Source organism: Hylobates moloch, unplaced genomic scaffold, assembly GCF_009828535.3.
Source record: "Hylobates moloch isolate HMO894 unplaced genomic scaffold, HMol_V3 SCAFFOLD_15, whole genome shotgun sequence".
NCBI lineage: Eukaryota > Metazoa > Chordata > Mammalia > Primates > Hylobatidae > Hylobates > Hylobates moloch.
The window spans coordinates 8,983,044-9,005,921 of record NW_026652290.1 but is presented as its reverse complement, the minus strand read 5'-3'; the positions used below and the strand labels follow the sequence as shown (position 1 = coordinate 9,005,921).

The 22,878-nt window shown below is 41.6% G+C and overlaps 1 protein-coding gene and 1 non-coding gene across 7 annotated transcripts in view; one reads left to right on the top strand and one right to left on the bottom strand.

The window, feature by feature from the left end:
- Window positions 1-22,878, top strand: part of SLC4A5 (solute carrier family 4 member 5) — a 128,548-nt gene that overhangs the window by 6,000 nt on the left and 99,670 nt on the right. For all 6 annotated transcript variants that reach the window (XM_058429091.1, XM_032178299.2, XM_058429093.1 and 3 more), the window contains 2 exons: window positions 3,431-3,581; window positions 22,514-22,594. In XM_058429091.1, coding sequence (XP_058285074.1) covers window positions 3,431-3,581; window positions 22,514-22,594 — 232 coding nt within the window. The remainder of the gene's footprint in view (window positions 1-3,430; window positions 3,582-22,513; window positions 22,595-22,878) is intronic.
- On the bottom strand, window positions 17,214-17,316 carry LOC116484346 (U6 spliceosomal RNA). The gene has a single exon (XR_004252523.1). It is a non-coding gene; the product is annotated as a U6 spliceosomal RNA (small nuclear RNA).

Genomic DNA, 22,878 nt, shown 5'->3' with positions numbered 1-22,878 from the left:
AGGAACAATTACATTTAATTTCAGAGCAGAGATCAATAATATGTGCTGAGCCCCACAAATGATTTAAGTTGCTGTCTTTGTCTGCTGCCCAAGCTTCTCTTCTAAATGGATTTTTTAAACAGTGCATTTCCCCAACACTATTTTCTTAAAAATTTATCCTTTAGAATACCAGTTTCAGCCCATAAACTCGTGTATAAAAAAATTACTTTGTTTATAAAATTCTCCTTCATCTATACTTGAGCCCCACTCTTTAAAAAGATGCTGACCCTTAATCCCAGTCAGTTCTGAGTTTCTTTGCAGTTTCCATTTTGGGTTTGGGATGGGGTGGAGTGCAGGGTTCTGGACTCTCAGTGACCTACAAAGGGTCCTGCCCTTGATGTCATCTATCCTTGTCCTACTGGTCCTGGGTCGTTGGTGCCTGCAGGTTATTGTGGAGGTCAAAGTCTCTCTCCACCTCTTCAAGCAGCCTCAGGGAGCTTGCCTGGGGTCCTCTTGGCCTAGATACCCCCAGCAGCTGTTCTGTTCTCTGCTCTCAGATCCACAGATTGTGAGGAATGCTGCTTTCTCTGTGGGGCTCAGTCCAGGGAGCAGGGATTGGGACCTCAGCCTCCAGGACCTAGCAAAGTCAATGTTTCTCAACTTCCCTCCAGCCCTTGTCCTTGCCCTGGGGAATTATTCTTGGATATGAGGGGCAGGAAACACCTTGATCTTTCTCCTGACCATTTTCTCCCACAGTTTGGTCTAGGTCTAGGCCAGAAGTCTTTTCTATTCCCCTAAGGAAAGAGGCTCCTTACCTCTTCTTTCTGTTTTCACACACCTTCCCTGCAGCAATGAGCATAGAATGGCCTGGCTATTTGAGGCAGGGAAGGGAGAGAGGTAAAGGGAATATCAGGCTGGAGAAGGCATTGGCTAATATTTCAGAACATGATCTTGCAAGGCATATAAAAATATACAAGATGTGCTTCCTGTTTTAACTACTATGATTTTATAATTTTTCAGATCTTGTAGGCAAGACTCCCTACTCCCATCCCCCAGGCCAGGGCAGCGAGTTATCAGCTGTGTGAACTTGGGCAAATTATGTTATCCTCTCTAAGCTTTAGTTTCTTCATCTGTAAATGAGGATAATAGTAGTTCATATCAGTGCTTCTACTTGCCAAGCACTGTTCTCAATGTTTCATGTATGTTACCTCATTTAATACTCATCATAAACCTATGGGATAGCTGCTATCATTCCCATTTTACAGATGAGGAAACCACTTCGGGCAAGTTGTAAGTAACTTGCCCAAAGTCATGTGATCTCCTGCTCTTCATCACTTCCCCAACCTGTCTTTCTTACATATTAATAATGACCTCAGCCAGGCATGGTGGCTTACTCCTGTAATCCCAGCACTTTGGGAGGCTGAGGTGGGAGGACTGTTTGAGCCCAGGAGTTCGAGACCAGCCTGGGCAACATATTGAGACCTCATTTCTATAAAAAATTAAAAAGTAGCCTGGTATGGTGTGGCACCTGCCTATAGTCCCAGATATTTGGGAGGCTGAGGTGGGAAAATTGCTTGAGCCTGGGAGGTCAAGGCTATAGTGAGCTGTGATAGTGCCACTGCACTCTAGCTTGGGTGATAGAGTGCGATCCTGTCTCCACAATAAAGAAAGAAAGAAAGAAAAAAGTGACCTCTTGAGGTTAATTGAGGTAAAGTATGTAAAGCTGTCATCCTCGAGCCTAGCACATAGTAAAAACTCAATACATTCTAAGCTCGTACTTTAGCCATGATTTTTTGGTCATTTTCATTCAAAATGCCCTTGGAATTGTATTTAAAATATATATAAATGTCTGAACTTAAGCATATTTTCCCTACTCAATTTTCCCATCCAGAAATATGATGTCATATTATATGTTTCTTAGCAAAGTTTTGCCATGTGTCCTCATATAAAACATGCATTTCTAGGCAAGTTTATTTCTAGATGTTTTAGGATTTTTGTTTTTATTGAAAATGAAATCTTTTCCTCCATTGTATCTTTTGATCAGACAGTGCTGGTGTCTCCAGGTTCTTACTAGTTAATCAGCTCCCAGATGTCTCTAGAGGGATGTCTTTCCATAGCCCTCTTGTTTTAGGTTGACATGAAGATCATTTGGCCCAGCCAGTGACATATGCTCTGACAGAGAGGCACAGGGGCACAGGGTGAGAAGTAGCTTTCCAGGGTAGCTCAGGTTGGCTGAGGTGATCAGAGATCTGTCCCTTGGCTAAGGAAGTACAGCCTGGGGAGAGGGGAAGGAAGGGGCCTGCCCTTGCTTGGCTGCATGCTGGTTCTGGGTCCATTTGGGGATCTGTCTGAAGAACGAGTTCCTAGGTACCCACATTTCCTCTGTGGCCTCAATGATTCCCAATTGTGTTTGCCAAATGATGGCTCCAGTGGCAGCTCTGCCAAGGCCCAAGATGCCTCTGTGGGCTCTGGCTCGCTTAAGTAGAGGGACTGTCATCCAGCAATGTCTCGTTCTTCTCCGTGGAGGATACGTAATCTGTGGCGTACCTGTTATCAGCTCCCTGCCTGACTCCGCTGCAGACCTCCAGAGGGCAGCAGAGAACAGGCAAGAGGGGAGAACAGGACTTGGTTCCTGGAGAAGCAAAAAAGACGGAGGCTCCGCTCCTGCAAGCTGCTAGGAATACTGCTCATCCCCTCCCCGCCTCCTCAGGATACACATGTGAGCTTCTTCCTGAGGGCGTAATAATTATAATAATATTATTAGTTAATAGTAACTATTCCCTGTGGGCCAGACATTGACCTAAGGTTTCACATTGATTCAGATAACCATTGAGGAAGATATGATTATTATTCACATTTTTTTTTCAGTTGAAGAAATTGCAGTGAAAAAAAAGAGAAGTTGTCCAAGATGCCACAGTTATTTGAGTCAGGATTTGGACCCAATCATTTATGAGCCAGGCTCTATTCTAGGTATCAGAGATACATCAGTGAATAAGACAAACTTTCTGCCATATTAGAGGAACAGACAAAAAGTGAACAAATGAATAAACACATACTGTGGTTTTGGATAGAAATGCCATTTAGACAAATAAAGTAGAGTTAATGACCAGAGAGGGGCATTTTAGATGGGCCGGTCAGGGAAGGTTTTCTTGGGTAGATGGCATTTGACCAAATAGTTGAATACACGAGGCAGCAAGTCAGGCTGAAGATTGGGGAAACAGTAAGCGCAAAGGTCCTGAGGTGGGAACGAGCCTGGGGTGTTAGAGGAACAGCAAGACTTGCGTCGTGGCTGTTGTAGAGTGAGCCGAGTCCATAGGCCACAGCAGCGATTGGGAAGTAGATAGGGATGGTGAAGAAAGAGAACTCCTCCACAGCATCACCTGGGCTTGGCCTCTTACAATGTCTCAGCTTCTCTTTAACATATCTCTCACCTTTTTTCACCTTCCTGCAGAGTGCTGACACCATCACAGTATGTTCCCTTCTCAACCCTGGACACGGTTCAAAAGCAGCTAAAGTAGACAAGAATCTGGGGCAGCCAATATTGTACCACCTGCCAAAGCTTGGCACAAACAATCTGGAAGCCAAAAATTGCACATACTGTGGTGAGTACTGCCCAGCCTGTGGGGAACTTCTTGTGGGTAAAGGTTCTAGATAAGCCTGCCAGGGCCCCCAAATGAATCCTTAGTCCCATTAACAAGGGCCTAAGTCCCACAGGCCTCTCCAGGGTAGGAAGCTGCTATTTTCTTCACAGAATTTTGCCCCAATGCCATGGTCCTAGGTCAGACCTACCTAAATCCTTCCAGATGTCAAACCCAGGTGGGATTCAGATGGCATTTAGCCAGGAGATGGAAGGGAATCCATCCCAGTGAGCAGCCATCACTGTCCGCCAGGTATCTGAAGAAAATGGAGGCACAGAGGTCAAACAGTCACCCCTCAGCATCTGCAAGGGTTTGGTGCTGGGACCACCCGCAGATACCATAATCTGAAGATGCTCAAGTCCTTCACATAAAATGTGACCTATGCAATCCTCTGTTTATCTTAAATCATCTCTAGATTACTTCTAATACCTAATACAATGTAAATGCTATGTAAATAGTTTTTTATACTGTATTTTGGGAGTATTTGTATTATTTTTTATTGTTGTGTTGTTATTTATTTTTATTTTTTCAAATTTTTTGATCTGCTGTTGGTTGACTCCTTGGATTAGGAACCTGTGGATATAGAGGGCCAACTGTACTAAGAATCTTTAGCTTGCTCTCCTGGCAGATCCCTGGCGAGTGAGGTGGGCCTATGTTGAGTGCTCCTTTTGCCTGAGTGAGAGCCTAGAACCAGAGACTGAATGCCCTAATCCAGGATTTCTTGACCGTGGCACCATTGATAGTTGGGGTCAGATAATTTTTTTTGTTGTGGGGGCCATCTTTGTAGGCTGTTAGCAGCATTTCTGGCCACTACCCACTAGAGGCCAGAAGTACCCTCCCACCAGTAGTGACCTTCCCTCCAGTGTAACCAAAATAGATCCAGACATTGCCAGATGTGCCCAGGGGAAGACACCTGTGGCTGAGGACCGCTGGGGCCAGTTCTTTCCCTTTCCCCAAGACCAGTGCATGAGCCTCAGCTGTTACCACTCTGGTGGTGAGGAAGAGTTGACAATATCCCCCAAGCATTTACTCCAGTGCCACAGCTGAGTGGCTGGCTTGGCATGTCCTTGACTATAACATGGAAGGAGGCCAGAGGACAGGGAGCAGAGAGAAAAGGGGTAGCCATATCTTCTCTCAACATTTTTTGGCTCACAAAACTAAACCACAGGGAAGGGCAGGGATGAAGTTGGCCATACACATCACAGGACTAGGTCTTTCTCTCCCTCCTCATCTCTCTCTCTCTTTCATGCACATACATGTGCACACACACACACACACAAATGGACACCTCTCTGCCATTCTGTGTATTGGCTTTGTTCTCTCCCACTGAAGACAGGCTTTCTCCAGAGACAAAAGAGTACTTAGTGCAGGAGGAAAAAGTTAACGAATGGACTGATTTTGCCCAAGAGATTGGCAGGGCAGGAATAAGAGGTTATGAGTATCAATGAGAGAAGAGAGGAAAGGATTCATCATGATGTCCAGACCAGAAGGGGAAGTAAATGAAGCCATGAGGAGCTGGTATGTGGGGTGAAGAGGAAGATGCCTGAAGATCAGAGGTCTTCATCCAGTTGAAAATCAGGAAAGAAGGGAGTCAGAAGTTGGGAAGTTATCCATTAAGAGTCCCAACATCTGACCCAGAACTGTCAATATATGTTTATTTTGCTTCAGCGATAATTTCACTTAGACACATAGAATCATAGGGCAGTAGAGTTTGAAAGAAACTTAAGAGATCCTTGAGTCCAACCCAGTCTATGTGGACTCTTTTATTAATTCTTCAGTGCTGGACTTTGAGAATGAGACTTGTTCACAACCCCTCTGTGCTTGGAATCAAATGAGAAATAAGATATAGAAGTCCAGCAGCTGGAACTTAAAATAAATTTATGACGGCTAAAGCTGATTGGAGAATGTAGTTTTGAATGTACAATTGGGCTTCTGATTCTTTCCCTCGGAATGAAACTTATCTACCCAGAACTGGAAGACTCCCCTATCCCACAAGGCAAGAACCTGCCCTTCCTAGGGCAGGTTGAAAAGAAGAGGAGAGGAGGGAAGCACAGGCCTTCTCTGGGGAGGCTGTTCCCAGAAGGAGGAAACCCAGAAGAACCTGAGTCATGACATATGCTAATTTTATGTGCTCCAGTTCTCCAAGCACACGAACCACTCATCCTCTGCTAGATAGCATGAGTTAGGAGGTAGAGCAGTAAGTGGAGAGTACTTTTCTCAAGGCTGTAGCAAGGACAGAAGTTCCCACTTTATAAGGTGAGGCAAACGTGCTTGGAGGGAGAGAGGTAGATTTCCCCCTAACAAATGCCATTTAACAGAGCAAACTCTGCTCCAAGAACACTGAGGCCCAGAGAGGTGAAGTGATTTCCCAAAGGTACCATGGCTCTGAAAGAATAAGGTTCTCCAGACTCCTAATGGTGAAGTTTCACCATTTCACATGTATTATCAAAGGAGGACAGGTTCTTCCATGTTTATCAGTATAATAGCAACAAGAATCTTCTATTCTATCATGCACAAGGACTTCTAACTCCTTCCTTCATCACTATCACTGCCTACACATCCTCCATCTACACCTTGCCACCTCTATCTACACATCACACCCTCATCCACATCTCACCATTACCATCTACACCTCACCACCCTCACCTATACCTCACCACCTACACCTAAACCACACACCTCCATCTAGACCTCACCACCCCCTCACCATCTCCATCTCCACCTCACACCTCTGTCTACAACTTACCACCTCCATCTACATCTCATCACTTCCATGTACACCTCACCACCTCCATTCACATATCACATTTCCATCTACACTTCACACTCCATCTATACCTCACACCTCCATCTACACTTGATCACTTCCATATACACCTCACCGTCTCCATCTATACCTTACACCACCATCTATACCTCAGAACCTGCATCTACACCCCACACCACCATATACACCTCACTACCTCTCTCTACATACACCTCATCATCTCTGTCTACACCTCACACCTCCATTTACACCTCACACCACCTCCATCTACACCTCACCATGTTTTTTTGGTTTGTTTGTTTGTTTTTTTGAGATGGAGTCTCGCCCTGTCGCCCAAGCTGGAGTGCAGGGGTACGATCTCGGCTCACTGCAACCTCCGCCTCCTGGGTTCAAGCAATTCTCCTGCCTCAGCCTCCCGAGTAGCTGAGATTATAGGCATGTGCCACCACACTGGCTAATTTTTTTTTTTTTTTACACCTCACCATCTCTATCTACACCTTACACCACCATCTATACCTCAACACCTCCATCTACACCTCACACTTCCATCTACACCTCACCATCTATCTATCTGTCTACATCTCCTCACCTCCATCTACAACTTACCATCTTTTTTTTTTTTTTTTTTTTTGAGATGGAGTTTTGCTCTTGTTGCCCAGGATGGAGTGCAATGGCATGATCTCGGCTCACTGCAACCTCCGCCTCCCAGGTTCAAGTGATTCTCCTGCCTCAGCCTCCTGAGTAGCTGGGATTACAGGCATGTACTACCACATCCAGCTAATTTTGTATTTTTAGTAGAGATGGGGTTTCTCCATGTTGGTCAGGCTGGTCTCGAACTCCTGACCTCAGGTGATCTGCCCGCCTCAGCCTCCCAAAGTGCTGGGATTGCAGGCGTGAGCCACCACACCCGGCCAATTTACCATCTTTATCTACATCTCATTACCTCCATCTACACCTCACACCTCTATGTATACCCCACATCTCCATTTATACCTCATCATCTGCATCTGTACTTCACACCTTCACCTACACTTTACACCTTCATCTACATTGCCACCATTTTACTGCTACTTCTACAACCAACACCTCTGCCTCTATCATTTTCTCCATCATTCCTACCACCTCTCCTTTCGTCAGCAGAGAGCCAGCAGCCATCCTTTTGGCTGGAGAGACAGGTGTGAACTAGGAGCCTACCTGCATGGCTGTAGTCTAGAGAGGTCTTCAAGTTCTTTGAGGTTAAAAAAATATATATATCTCTAGCTTTTGGTGTCACCTGATCTCTCCAAAAAGATCACCTTGGAGCATTTTACAAAGGTTGAGTTAGAGATGCCTAAAAATAAGTACACATGTTTATATAAACTCATTGACCACAAGCACAGACTGCCACTATTTCCAAGCCATGCCCTAATCTGACAGCTGAACATTTAGGTACTTGCAATGTGATAAGATCCTTTATTGACATCTCAGCAGTCCTCAAAGCTCTAACAACTTAAAAGTTGGAGACATTAAAGTGAGCTGTAATTTTGAGCCAACCGGGGTCATCCCAGTACGTAACAACAGGCCCACGTATCTGTAGGTTCCTGGAAATGCCACTGCCTCTCTCTGGGCCCTAATTTTTCATTGTATAAAATGGGCAACCTTGAGATAGGGCTGGATTCTCCAAGTTCTCTTCCAGCTCTAACATCCCTCCAAGACAGAATCCAAAAAGAATCTGGGTTAAAAACTATGCAGGGAGATAAAATAGCATTTCAGAATCAAGGCTGGAATTTACGACTGCCATAAAAAGGTCACCAAGTTAAAATTCAAGAAGAAATTTAGAGCAAAGGCATCTGCCTATGATCATGGCCAGCTCTACTCAGACCCTGCTATACCCTGGTCTGTCAGTCAACCAGGCATCCATCCCTGACCCTGCAGGAGCGTCCCTCCCCCCACCTTGGTCACATGGCTGGCCGCCACTGAGCCTCAGAAGTCAATCTCCAATGCCCCAAATACTGTTCAGCCTGGAAACCACAGAGAGCCCTTCTTGCCACCCAACAGGAACAGAGGAAGTGGTTCTGGCCTCCCTGGGATTTGGATCCTGGTTTCCAGAGCTAAGAACACGAAGGTAAGTTTGCAGCTGGAAGCTTCAGAGAAAGTAGACAGAGCTATGCAGATAAGGGAAAATGTGCTTCATAGCATGAACACAGAGTATTTAAAAGTAAGCGTCACACACACTGAAGAGGAGAATACTAGAAAGGCTGGGCAAATCTTCCAAATGAGTATAGAATATTTGATTTTCCTTTAAAAATTATACTGTTTTTATCACCTTGGCCTTGAGGTTTTTGGGTGCAAAACCACTCCAAATTAACAGAAATGACAGGAAATTTGTTCTGTCTGACACCATGGTAAGTTAGTTCTATCTTGTTCTCATCTAATAGAACTGAATCTTTCTCTTCTAGGCATGTAAATTTCTGTTGTCTTTGTCAAATGTGTTAGACTGGCTGAAATATTTATGAAGTAGCAAAAACCCTGAGACTTAACCTCTCTCCCAGAAAACCATGGGAAAATAAATTATATCTGCTAATGTAACATCTCAGGATAGAAACAGAATAATGGCTAGTCTCCTTTCATTACACATTTTTGTTTTTAGGTTTTGGATACGGTACCTGGTTTTGCTACTGCTAGTTTTCTTAGGGATATTTGTTTGTTTTGTCCTTTCTCTCCTGGAGCATGCGTGGGTGTTTCAGTCTGCAGGGCCCCGAGGCAATGGACAAGCTATGGGTTGAGAGGGTAGCCTTTCCCTGGCTTCTAGCTTAGCTTTCTAAAGCCCAGCATGACCCCGTGTCATTCTTGTCGATTCAGTTCACAAAATAATCCCAGATAAGCCCTTGGGGAAGTCCTTTTCTGAAATACTCTGGGCTGTTAGAAGAGTGCATCAGACACCATGTTGGCTGGTCTAGAGTTCTTAGATATCAAGGTCAAGTGGCTTAAAATATGGGTGGAAAGAAAAGCTCCCCAAAAGCTGACCAGTGAATGTGGCACAACCTTTTCACTAGTTACCTTTTTTCCCAGAGACATGGATGTCTAATCTTAAGGATTCATTACTATGCTTTACCCTTCTTCCCTAGTAATTAAACTATTTTGTTCTGTTCCCAGTGTCTAGTGCAAATATCTGGAACAAAGTGGATACTCAATAAGGATTTGTTGGATTGAATTGATGTGCCCTTGTGGATAGGGAAGGAGTGGGCACCTAAACACCAGATGATTCTATCACAAGGGCTCTGATGACTAAAACATGTCATACATCTTTAAAGCTAGCTGTGTCACCACCTCCTTGCTGCTTTGGGTATGCAGGCTACTTGGGCAAGGACCCCTGTGTGTCTGTTTGCTAGGATAGCACTCTGATCCTTGGTCTTACAGGCTTAAGGTGTTGTTTTTTTTGTTTGTTTTTGTTTTTGTTTTTGAGTGCAGTGGTGCCATCTCAGCTCACTGCAATCTCTGCCTCCTGGATTCAAGCAATTGCCCTGCCTCAGCCTCCCGAGTAGCTAGGATTACAGGCGTGCACTACCACACCCGGCTAATTTTTGTATTTTAGTAGAGACAGGGTTTCACCATGTTGGCCAGGCTGGTCTCGAACTCCTGGCCTTGTGATCTGCCCGCCTCGGCCTCCCCAAAGTGCTGGGATTACAGGCGTGAGCCACTGCACGTGGCCCAGGTGTTGATTTTGTCAGTAGGGTTTTGGATTCTCAGGGATCCCAGATGTGATTCCAGGCTAGTGGTAGGGGCAATGAAATGGAAAGTGACTTTTGACTCAGGACAGAAGAGAATTTTGTGTGTTTCCTTGCTGTAAAGCCATGCTCAACACCAAGGCGATCTATGATCTAAAGATGGATGGGGGAATAACAGTGTGCTAGTTGGGCAGGGGAGAAACTGGTGTTACAAGTCCTTTCATTTGCTGCATGCCAGAGGCTGATGTGTTGCTAGCACAATTCCTTTGGCCAGATATTGTAGTGGATGATTGTACTGGTTAGTACTCTTTGGATACAAGTAACTCAAATCAGCTGAAGCTAGTTGAAGAGAAAAGAGGGTTTTTAAAAAATTTTTATTTTTTTAAACATCAAATTCCTTTTTACCAAGGAGGAACTTATTATAATACCAGGGAAGTCTTGTGGACAGGAGTTCAGCCAGGCCTCAGGAAGGGCCTGGAACCCAGAAGTGAAAGACTATCAGTAACCCATACCAGGCCCCCTCTGTTTCTCACATCTTTACTTCTCTTTCGTCTCTCTCCCTCCTTCCTTCTCCCTTCCTCCTCCCCTCCCCTCCTTTCCTTTCCTTTCCTTTCCTTTCCTTTCCTTTCCTTTCCTTTCCTTTCCTTTCCTTTCCTTTCCTTTCCTTTCCTTTCCTTTCCTTTCCTTTCCTTTCCTTCTCCTTCCCCTTCCCCTTCCCCTTCTCCTTCCCCTTTCCCCCTCCCCTCCCCTCCCCTCCCCTCCCCTCCCCTCACTTCCTTCTTGCTTCTTTCCTTAGGTTTGAGAATCAAAAAGAATCCAGTTTGAACCCTGGCTCCACCATGGCTGGTTATGTGACCCAGGACAAATCACTTAACTCTTAGTCTTCATTTACTCGTCTATAAAATGGGGGTGAAAATTATATACCTCACTGAATTATAGTGAGGATTAAATAAGATGATGAAAGCAAAATACCTGACATTCAACTAATACACATTATATGAAATGCTGGAGGTAGAAATTCTGTTTCATGAATTAGGTTGGGACTTTTATGGTGGGCAGAGTATAGTTGCCAATCAGAGCAGAGCTAATCCAAACACTTCCCCACGGCCAACACTCAGCTTCAGATGGATGGACTCCTTTGAAGATCATCTTAGGGAGTTTGGGTTCTTCTCCTACTTCTGCATATTCCTGGGAGGCAGCTTCTCTCAAGTTGTGAGAAGTTGGGACCTAGCACAGAGGAGATGAGGCAGGAATGGTCTTAGCTAGTCCAGAACTGGAAGGTATGCATCTGCCTGAATATTATAGCTACATTACAGCTCCATACTTCTATAGTTTGTAGAGTTCTCATCTATGTTTGCATACGTATTGTCATTTGTCAGTGACAACCAGGCATTTCATCATTTTTCCAACAAACTTTCATTTGTTTTCCAATCTGAGAATCCATAGTACTTCAAATAGGAAATAACACATTTTAAAAACATGTTGGAAAGCTCTATTTCATTTTCATTAGTCAGGCACTTGTGATTGCAAAATGAGAAACCTAACTCAAACATGAGAAAAAAATAAAGTGAATTTAACAGCTCAACACAATTGAGAAGGACAGTTCAAAATTAACTGACTCAGGGAGTCACAGTGTTATCTGGACTCTGTTTCTCTACTTTTCTTGAATGCTTCCCTCCATGTGACAGGCAAAATAGTAACTTCCAAGCTTATCAGCTTAGCAGTGCCAGAGTGAGCAGAGTTTTTGGATGAATCAAGCAGAAATGTCCTGGGAAGAATTCTGATTGGCCCAGTTAAGGACATGGGATCATTCCTGAACCAGTCTCTGTGGCTGGAATGGGGTGTGTTTGGCCAGGCTGGGTCACATGGCCTTTCCTGCAGAGGCTTGGGGAGACATGGAGTCACCCCCTAAGACATTTGAAGGTGGTTCTCTATGGGAAAAGAAATCTGTTACTCAGCTTCTCTGTACTCTTCACACCATACTGGAGTAGGAAGACACCAGCTTTTTAAAAATCACCAACTGACCCAATTTAATAAAATATATAAATTGGGAGTTACTTTCTTAAAATAGAGGTTTTAAATGTGGTCCCTGGATCAGCATCATCAGCAGCAACTGGGAACTTGTTGGAAATGTACATTTCCAGGCCCCAACCTAGAGCTATGGAATCAGGCACTCTGGGGATGAGACCCAGCAATCTATTTTAACAAGCTTTCTGGAGCTGCTCACACGTGTAATCCCAGCTACTTTGGAGACTGAGATGGAAGGATTGCTTGAGCCCAGAGGTTGGAGGCTGCAGTAAGCTGTGATTGCGCCATTGAACTCCAGCCTGGGTGACAAAGCAAGACCTCAACTCCAAGAAAACAAACAGAAAGCAGCCTTCTAGGTATTATGATGCATGCTCAAGTTTGAGAACCACTGCCTTAAAGGGTTCTTTGTTGTGTAATTCTACTAAGTATTTTAAACATGATTCACTTTGAACAAATAGATTTAACCATTAATTTTCAAGGATACAATTATCACATAAAGTATGAACATATGGCATATTAAATTATTTACTTTAAAATGTTTAAAATAAAAAAGCTATAATTTAAAAATCAATTAACACATGTAAGAGCGTTCCATAAAAAGCAATGGAACTCCATTCCAGCTTCCTCCATATGCCACAGTTCCACTTCCCAAAGATAACCACTAGGAATTCTTTTAGCTTTTTCTGTTGGCTACCTTTTAATAATAATGATAGTAATAATTATTCCTGCTATTTATTGAAGTTAGACATTAGTCACTTACAAGTGAATATTTAACTATCTTACAACCACAGACATCTCTTTTTTATCCTCCCAATGTAGAATATCATCACCGTTTTTAGTTCATGCAAAAATCAGTGTTTATACTTATGATTACATGCCATGATCACATTTTATTCCTTGCAGAGTTTTAATTTTTCCCTGGTATTTCTAATTGCTATCTTTTTTCTTTGCATTTTCTGTCACTTTCTTGAGTTGTTCCAAAATCTCCAAGAGTGTATCAAATCTGTTACATTTCATTTTTTCCCTGGGTGGCTCCTTCCGAAGCCTCATTTTCTAGCTCTTTTGAGGACTGATTGATTTTTGAGGACACAGCTGTCATCTGGGGACTGCTCTTCATTATTCTGATTTTATCCACTCTCTCCTGCATCTCATTGTCTTCCCCTTCTTGATTAATAATGGGTAACTTTTTAAAAGAACTTCCTAGGAAGTTATGAAAGAGAAGTAAAATGATTTTTTACATGTCTAGAAATGTCTTCTACCCCTACTCTGGACTGATAGTTTGGCTGGGTGGAGAATGTTAGGTTGGAAACAATCTCCCTTGGATTTTGGGTGGCTTTGCTCATTATCTTCTCTCTCTCTTTTTTTTTTTTTTTTTGAGACAGAGTCTCACTCTGTCACCTAGGTGGAGTGCAGTGGCATAATCTCAGCTCACTGCAACCTCCACCTCTCGGGTTCAAATGATTGTTGTGTCTTAGCCTCCCAAGTAGCTGGGATTACAGGCATGTGCCACCACACCCGGCTAAGTTTTGTATTTTTAATAGAGACGGGGATTCAGCATGTTGGCCAGGCTGGTCTTGAACTCCTGACCTCAAGTGATCCACCCACCTCAGCCTCCCAAAGTGCTGGGATTACAGGTGTGAGACACCACACCCTGCCCATTATCTTCTCTTATTTAACTTGCTGAGGAGGAGTCTTCTGCTAGTCTGATTTCTATTCATTGACAGGTGACCTGTTTCTGATTGTTTTACTCTAGAAGTTTTTAGGATCTTTCTTTTCTTCATAGTCACTGTTCTAAAATTTCATAATGATCTAGCAAAGTGTGAGGAGTTTTTTTCCCAGTCATTTTCTGTGCAGACTGCTCAGTTGACCCATTTTGCCTGAGACTATTATCTCATAGTGTTGGGGAGACCTCTTAGTTATTTTTAAAAATACTTTTAAAAATTTAATAATAAAATACCTCAAATGTGTACAATATGACAGATATTGATATATTACTCTCCAGAATTAACAGATGTTAACATTTTATCATATTCGTTTCATAACTACATGTATATCTATCATCTATCCAAAATACCAAAGATCATCAAACATCATTAACTTTATCCCTCCCCAGAAGTAACCTGAAGTTAGTGTGTATCATTCCTCTGCATAATTTTATGATTTTATTACTTATAAATGTAACTATAATCAATATTGGTAGTGTTTTGTTTGTTTTAAAGTTTTATGTAAGTAATATCATTTTCTTTTACAACTTCCTTTTTTTCTCATTATGTTTTTGCGATTTATACATGTTAATACATAAAAATCTAGTTCATTAATTTCAGTTGTCCATAGTCATCCATTATGTGTCAGTTAGGAAGGCCTCAGCTAAAAGTAACATAAAACTGGCTAGCAGTTTAAATATAGAGTTTTGTTTTTTTTTTTCAGATAACAGGAAATCCAGGGATAAGGAGTCCAGAGCTCAGTGATATTCTCAGGAACCCAGATTTGTCTTATCCTTCTGCCTTGTCCTTAGCCTGTGCCTTTGGTCTTCATACCTGTCACTTCATTGTTGCAAGATGGCTGCTTTATCTCAAAGTCTCAAGGTCCGTGCAAGAAAGCAGGAGGGTAAAGGACAAACTGTGCATTCCAACTGTGTCACTTTCAATCAGGAAAATAAAAGCTTTCCTGGAAGTCTTACCCAATGGACTTCCACCTAAATCTCATTGGCTAGAATAGGGTCACGTGACTATTCCTAAAATCAGTGACTGGCTAAGGGCACCCAGAATACCGTGAATGGTTTATATAGATCCCAGCTCATGCCTGAGCCTAGGGAAGGTGACTACTGGCAATCAAGGGCCCTGTGTCTCTACCTGAACAAAATGGAGTTCTGTAAATAGGCAAGCAGAAGAGGGAATGGATGTTGGACAGTGTAGGAGACATGCTAGATGACCACCCAATGCCCATTCTCCCTTTTTCCCTTACTGACAGACTCAATATTATTTTCCCAGTAAAAATTTACTTTTCCAGAGTCCTTTGTCATATGACCCAGGTGTGGTTTTCAGTAACCACATCTGGGTCACCTTTGTCAACACGTAATTTTTAGTAGAAGTATATCCCAAATACTGTGCTGAACATACACGCAAAGTTATTTGTTGTTATCTGAAATTCAGATTTAACTGGGCAAACTGTAGTTTCATTTGCTAAACCTGGCAACTCTATGCAGGAAGGAAGAAGAAGGAAAAGTAAAGAGGCTTTCTTCTGAAAATGCTTTTTTATCTAGGAAGAGACTCCTTCCTCAGGTTCTTTCTCCTGTAGCTCTTCAGCCAGAGAGAGCTGAAGAGCGTCTGAGAGAAGTGTTTCTTTTTAGTTGGCCATAGTGCTACTGTGGCTGGAGCAGAAGTCAGAAAGTCAGAGCAGAAAGGGGAATGGGCATCAGGGAAGTAGCTAGCAGCATGCTCCACAGGTGTTTTATACTCCCCAAATAGTTACATCCAGTGGTGATATTCAAAATATTTAACAACCAACATGGCACTGACACTGACCAACCAAAATGAATACCTGATCACTAAAAATGGACACCAATCATAAATAGCAGCCATACCAATGCATATCGATGGAATACCAACCCTGTTTCTATTGCTATTTTCAGGAAAATTAACTCACTTGATTTATTATGACTGTGTAAATATTGCTCACAGTTGAGTATAGTGTACCATAATTACTTTTCCTTTCTATGACTATTCTTGACAAACCTTTTGTATCCTCTTGCAACAGTCAAACACATCAAGACCATTTTTCAGATCCAGGTTTTTTCCTGAAGACATCCTGTCCAGAACCTGCTCTATGATGTGCCTGTTGCTCTCTGGACTGCTGCAGGGTTATTCTCCGGTGACTTTCCTTTGCCTGTCTTTTGTGGTGAATCCCGTTTCCCAGACTTAATTTCTTTCTTAGTGTAAGTCCTTCATCTTGCTAGAGTTCCTCCTTCAGTTACTTCCTGAAAGAAAGTGCATCGAAGGTAAATTTTTGAGATAGTTTATGTCTGAAAATGCCCCTATTCTACCCTTCCACTTTATTGATAGCTTGATTGGGACTGGAATTCTAGGTTGGAAATAATTTTGTCTCACTTTTGGAAGCATGACTTCATTGTCTTGTAGCTTCCACTGTAGTGATTGAGAAATCTGATGTCAATTCTTGTTTCGGATTCTTGGTAGGTGACTTATTTTTTTCTGGAAGCTTTTAAGATTTCTTTATCCATGAAGTCCTAATGCTTCATAATGATGTGACTTGGAGTGGATTTTTTAAAAATTATTTTTTTCTGAGCTGATTGAAAGTTCTTTCAATCAGAAAATTCAAATCTTTCAGTTCTGGAAAGTATTCTCATGTTATTTCATTGATAATTTTCTCTCCACTATTTTTTTATCTCTCTTTTGGGAACTCCTATTATTTTGATGTTTGGGCCTCCTGGATTGATCCTCTGGTTTTCTTGTTTTGTCATAGTATTTGTTTAATCTCTTTTTATTTGTGTTCTATTATCTGATATACTCCTTCAAATTTATGTTCCAAGTCTTTTATTGAAAATTTTCTTCTAAAGTATTTTTAATTTCCAAAAGTTCTGTCTTATTCTTTAAAAACTTATAGGTTCATAGGTTTATAGCATTCTGCTTTTCTTGTTGTCATGAATACAATGTCTTTTCTTGTCTCTGTTGTGATTTCCTCTAATTTGGTCTTGAGAGCTGTCTCTGGAGAGTAGCCGGAAACCAAGATAGCCACTTTCTAGGAGAGCTCTAACCAGGAGGAGAGTAAGGTTTAGGTGGTCAGGTGAGACAAAATGAAACCAAAATGCTTAAAACAGAAGAAATTGATTACTTACAGATCTCAGAGAGGTTAGGGGTGGCTGATGGGAAGTCAAGAGGCAGTAGGATGTTCACTCAGTGAATGGGGAGAGAGAGAGAGAGAATGCGCTATATTGCAAACAATCACATGGGGAGGGGAAGTTTTAACTAGGCCAAAGGAGTACAACTAATTGGGTTTCAAACAACTTATGTCAGGCCAAAAACTGGATGCCAAGAAAGCAACTATATTAAACAAACCTATGACAATCTCCTTGAAGATACCAACTATCTTTGTTTTTGTCTTTGTTTTGTAATCTTTGCACAGGGTTCATGCTTATCTTTTATTATTCCAATTTTAGTATATGTGCTACTAAAGCGAGCACCAGCTACATAGTTTTTTAAAGAACCTAAACATTTTAAAATATATATTTAGGGAGTACAAATGCAGGTTTCTTACATGCATGTATTTCATTGTGGTGAAGTTTGAGTTTAGTGTACTCATCACCCCAATAGTGAACAGTGTACCAACAGGTCACTTTTCAACCCTCACCCCCCTCCTACCCTCCTACCTTTTGGAGTCTCCAGTGTCTGTTATTTCACTCTACATGTCCATGTGTACGAATTGTTAGCTCCCACTTGTAAGTGAGAACATACAGAATTTGTCTTTCTGTTTCTGAGTTATTTCACTGAGGGTAATGGCCTCCAGTTTCATCCATGTTGTTGCAAAAGACATGATTTCATTTTCTATGGCTGAGTAGCATTCCATTATATATATATATATATATATATAAAATGTAATATATATATTACATTTTCCTTATCCAATCCTCCATTGATTACACTTAAGATGATTCCATATCTTTGCTATTGTGAATAGTGCTGCAATAAACATACAAGTGCTGGTATCTTTTTTAATATAATGATTCTTTTCCTTTAGGCATATACCAGTAGTGGGATTGCTGGATCAAATGGTAGTTTTATTTTTAGTTCTTTGAGAATCCTCCATACTGTTTTCCATAAAGGTTGTACTAATTTACATTCCCACCAACAGTGCATGTTTTCTCTGCGGCCTGGGCAACATCTGTTATTTTTAGACTTTTTTTTTTTTTTTTTTTTTTTGAGACAGTCTCACTCTGTCACCCAGGCTGGAGTGCAGTGGCACAATCTCAGTCTGCAACCTCCGCCTCCTGGGTTCAAGCGATTCTCGTGCCTCAGCCTCTTGAGTATCTGGGATTACAGGCATGCACCACCACACCCGGCTAATTTTTGTATTTTTAGTAGAGACGGGGTTTCACCATGTTAGCCAAGCTGGTCTTGAACTCGTGACCTCAGGCCATCCCCCCATCTCTGCCTCCCAAAGTGCTGAGATTACAGGCATGAGCTACCTCGCCAGGCCTAGACTTTTTAATAATAGCCATTCTGGCTGGTGTAAGATGGTATCTCATTGTGGTTTTAATTTGTATTTCTCTGATGATTAGCAATATTGAGCATTTTTTATATGTTTGTTGGCCATTTATATGTCTTCTTTTGTCAAATACTGTTCATGTCCTTTGCTCACTTTTTAATGGGGCTATTTGTTTTTTTCTTTTTGGGTTGTTTGAGTTCCTCACAGATTCTAGATGTTAGCTCTTTGTCACATGCACAGTGTGCAATATTTTTTTTTCATTCTGTAGGTTGTCTGTTTACTTTGTTCATTGTTTATTTTGCTGTGTAGAAGCTTTTTAGTTTAATTAAGTGCCACTTGTCTATTTTTGCTTTTGTGACATTTGCTATTACATAGTTTTAATGGTTTCTTTGGCTGCCTACATTGCTCCTGTTTCCTTGGACTTTTTCTTTTCCTGTTTGTTTTGGTATCTGTCATTCTGGTGATTCTTGGCTGGCTGTTCAGGTTTTAAAGTGGAGCTGCCAAACAGCTGCCATGTGGCCAGGCTGGACTTGTTGAATGATAGACTTACAGTGGGCAATTGGATGCAGCCCTTGCCATTTTGTCAGAGGTCCCCAAATTGTTGGAATCTGGAAGTTCTCCAATGTCCTGCCTGGAGGGTCTAAACTTCATTAGGGTTCTAGGAGTCCAGCAGGCAAAGGGCTGAGGGGCTAACTGCATTTACTTAACTCCTTTTTGTTTCCCCAGTGAAATTACTCCTTTTTGCCCTCAGCTATCCAGGGATCTTCTGTCCTAGGCTTTAGTCTCCTACAGGGCCCCTCCATATTCTGAGTAGAAAGGGCATTATAGGAGACTAGAGCCTAGAAGAGAGACCTGAGGATTTAACCTCAGAACTCCTTATGAAGCTTTTCCACCATCTCCCCTGTGTTCAGCCTGCTCTGCATCATGGTCTTGAGATGTCCCTATTGCCTCTGATGTCCTATTTCTATCTTTGAGAAACATTTTGTATATGTAGAGGCTGTCTAATCCTTGAAGGTTCAGATAAAACATTTAAAAAAACTGTCTGTTCATGGTGTTTATTTTTCCTTGCATTATAGAAAAATTTTCAAACACAACAAAAGTAAAATAAATGATGATGACCCTATTAACTTAAAAATCACATGATCTATGCATTTGGAGAGAAGACTTTATTTCTTGTAAATGGTTACAGCCTGCAAGGTGGGCCATGTTACAGGCTGGGAACCATAGCCTCAGGGTTAGATCAGAGACAGGCACTTGGAAGGAGGAGGTGTAAGGCAGGAATTTAAGTTGACTGGGTTGGCTAAACATGCATATTCAATAGGTTACAGGAGGATCTATGAATATTCATGAAGGTGGTCCTGATGCATGTGTATTGAACAAACATGCATATCACACACGCCCATGTTCACCTTGAGATGGAGCCATAACATTTAAATGTATTACATTAGGCATTACGCGTTAGAAGGTCTTTGTAGGACACAAATGCATTCAAGTGCACAGCCTCTGTAAACTGACCAGAACCAGTCCATGGTTCATGATCTTCTTATCAGGAGGAAGTTACTAAAGTCAGTCTTTTGTCCAATCAAAGCTATAGTTATGGCTTATGGAGCAGGGGGTTGGTTAGTCAGCATCTGCTGGTAGATGTGCTGCAAATTGTTCTAATATTGCTTGTCTCAAGGCCAGTGCTTGCTTAGCTGCTAGAGGAAAAGAAAAACCGTGTGGCAGTTAGGACACAGTTTATTCTTCAAGTGTAGGCGTGCATGACTTAACCCTTGCCTGGCCTGGCTTTAGGTCTTGTTTACAGTTTAGTACCTTATTGCCGTAAAGGGTCTGTTCTGTCAGTCTTATTCTCAATTTTAACATAAATGCTGGTCAGTTATGTCTACACTGCAAAAGGGAGAGGATATAACAAGGTGTGTCTGACCTGCTATCCTGTCTTGGCCAGGATTTTGGTTTTTAATGTATCTCTGGGATCCCCTTGGCCAAGAGGGAGTCTTACAGTTGGTGGGGAGGCTTAGGATTTTATTTTTAGTTTACAACTCTTTTTTTTTTTTTTTTTTACAACTCTTTTGTAGCATAACCTAGCTTCAATAATTATCAATACATGACTGATTTTGGTGTCTTTCCTACAATCATTTTAATTGTTATTGGTTAATTTAGGTTTTCTAAATTTTTAAAAGTCAATTTTGATACTTCTATTATTTTTGTAGTGAAGTATCCATGTATTAGCCTTGTGGCTGAGGGCTATAGTTCCAGAAACAGATTGTCTGGATTTGTTTTTCCATGTGGGTAGTCATTTAAGCTGTGTCTGGGTTTCCTCATTTGTAAAATGGGAATAATAATGTTATTTATGTCATAGGATTGTTGATAAGATTCAATTAAATCATACATGCAAAGCACTTAAAACAGTGTCTGGCACATAGCAATGTTAACTATTCTTATTATTTAAGTTTTAAAATTAATTGGCATGAATTTTTTAATCAAATTATAAGTTTTAAATTCTCAGCTATATTTTAAGTTATGTCCCTTTTTCAGTCCTAGTGTTGTTTACTTAAAAATATTCTCTTTTCCTCTGATTAGTCTTACATAGATTGCTTTTGTTTTTTCTTTTTCATAGAGATAGAGTCTCACTCTGTCACCCAGGCTGTAATGCAGTGGCACAATCATATATGGCTCACTGCAGCCTCAAACTTCTGGGCTCATATGATCCTCCCGCCTCAGCCTCCCAAGTAGCTTAGGACTACAGCACACCATCACACCTGGCGCATATATATATATATATGCATATATATATATATATATGGCTCAACTGCCTATCTTAATAATCTTTTAAAATAATTGCCTTTTGAATTTGTTAACCATCTTATGCTTGATTTTCTTCCTTCCTTTCTTTCTTTCTTTCTTTCTTTCTTTCTTTCTTTCTTTCTTTCTTTCTTTCTTTCTTTCTTTCTTTCATTCTCTCTTATTTTTTTTGGAGACAGAGTCTCACTCTGTCACCCAGGCTGGAGTATGGCACTATCTTGGCTCACTGCAACCTCTTTCTCCCAGGTTCAAGCAATTTTCATGCCTCAGCCTCCCAAGTAGCTGGGACTACAGGCATGTGCCACCACGCCCAGCTAATTTTTTGCATTTTAGTAGAGACAGGGTTTCACCATGTTACCCAGGCTGGTCTTGAACTCCTGAACTCAGGCAATCCACCTGCCTTGGCCTCCCAGAGTGTTAGTATTACAGGTGTGAGCCACCACACCTGGCCTGCTTAGTGATTTTCTATTTCATTGTTTTCTGCTTTTATCTTTTATATTTACATTCTTCTAGTTTCTTTGAGTTTTCTGTCTTGTTCTTTTTCTAGCTTCTTTAGTTGAATGGTTGTCTTTTTTTTCTTCTTCCCTCCTTCCTTCCTTCCTTCTTTCCTTGTTCCCTCTAAGTATGCTGCATCCCATAAGTTGCAATATGTTGTAGTTACAAATGTTGAGTTCTAAATATTTAATAATTTCTATTGTGGTTTCCTGTTAAACCCATGATTAGAAATTATTATATATACAAGTATATTTATATGAAATAATTTTGAATGATGGATTTAATAGGAAACCACAATAGAAATTTGGCTTATGTATATATAAACTATAGAAGCATAATAAATTTACTTTTCTGAGGCTTTTCTGTGACCTAGTATATGTGCTCTCTTTGTAAATGTGTCATTTGTACTTGAAAAGGAAGTGTGTTCTCTACTTGTTGGAAATTATTCTTCAATTTGTTTATATGTCCTTTTTTTTTTTTTAACACAGAGTCTTGCTCTGTTCCCCAGGCTGGTATGCAGTGGTGCAATCTCAGTTCACTGTAACCTCCACCTCCCGGGTTCAAGAGATTCTCTTGCCTCAGCCTCCCTAGCAGCTGGGATTATAGGCGCATGCCACCACACCTGGCTAATTTTTGCATTTTTATTAGAGATGGAGTTTCACTGTGTTGGCCAGACTGGTCTCGAACTCCTGACCTCAGGTGATCCACCTGCCTCAGCCTTCCAAAGTGCTGGGATTACAGGTGTGAGCTACCGCACCTGGCTATATGTCCTTTTGTATTAAAATCTCCCATTATGACTGTGGATTTGACCATTTCTCCTTGAAATCCTACCCTTTTTAATGTATACATTTTGAGGCTGTGTTCCTTTTACTTTATAGTCATGAAGGTGAAGGAGGAGAAGGCTGGGGTAGGAAAGCTGGACCACACTAACCACAGGAGGAGATTTCCGGATCAGAAAGGTGAGGTCACTTTGAGGACTTGATGCAAATTTCAGGAGGCACTGAGAATTCTCTGGATGTCTTTATGACAGCTCTTTCAGCAGGAGAGTCTAGGGAGCAGGTCCCTTTTCCTGACTCATCCACAGTGTCTCCTTGAGTCTGGTGGGACCAGCCTCCATGGTATCCCCAGGTGACTGCATGGTGAGGCTGGAGACAGGAAAATGCCACTTTGCCTATGTGGATTAGAATATAGCTTCCCCAACACAAAATGTAACTCACCTAATTTTACAAGATCTGCAAACCAT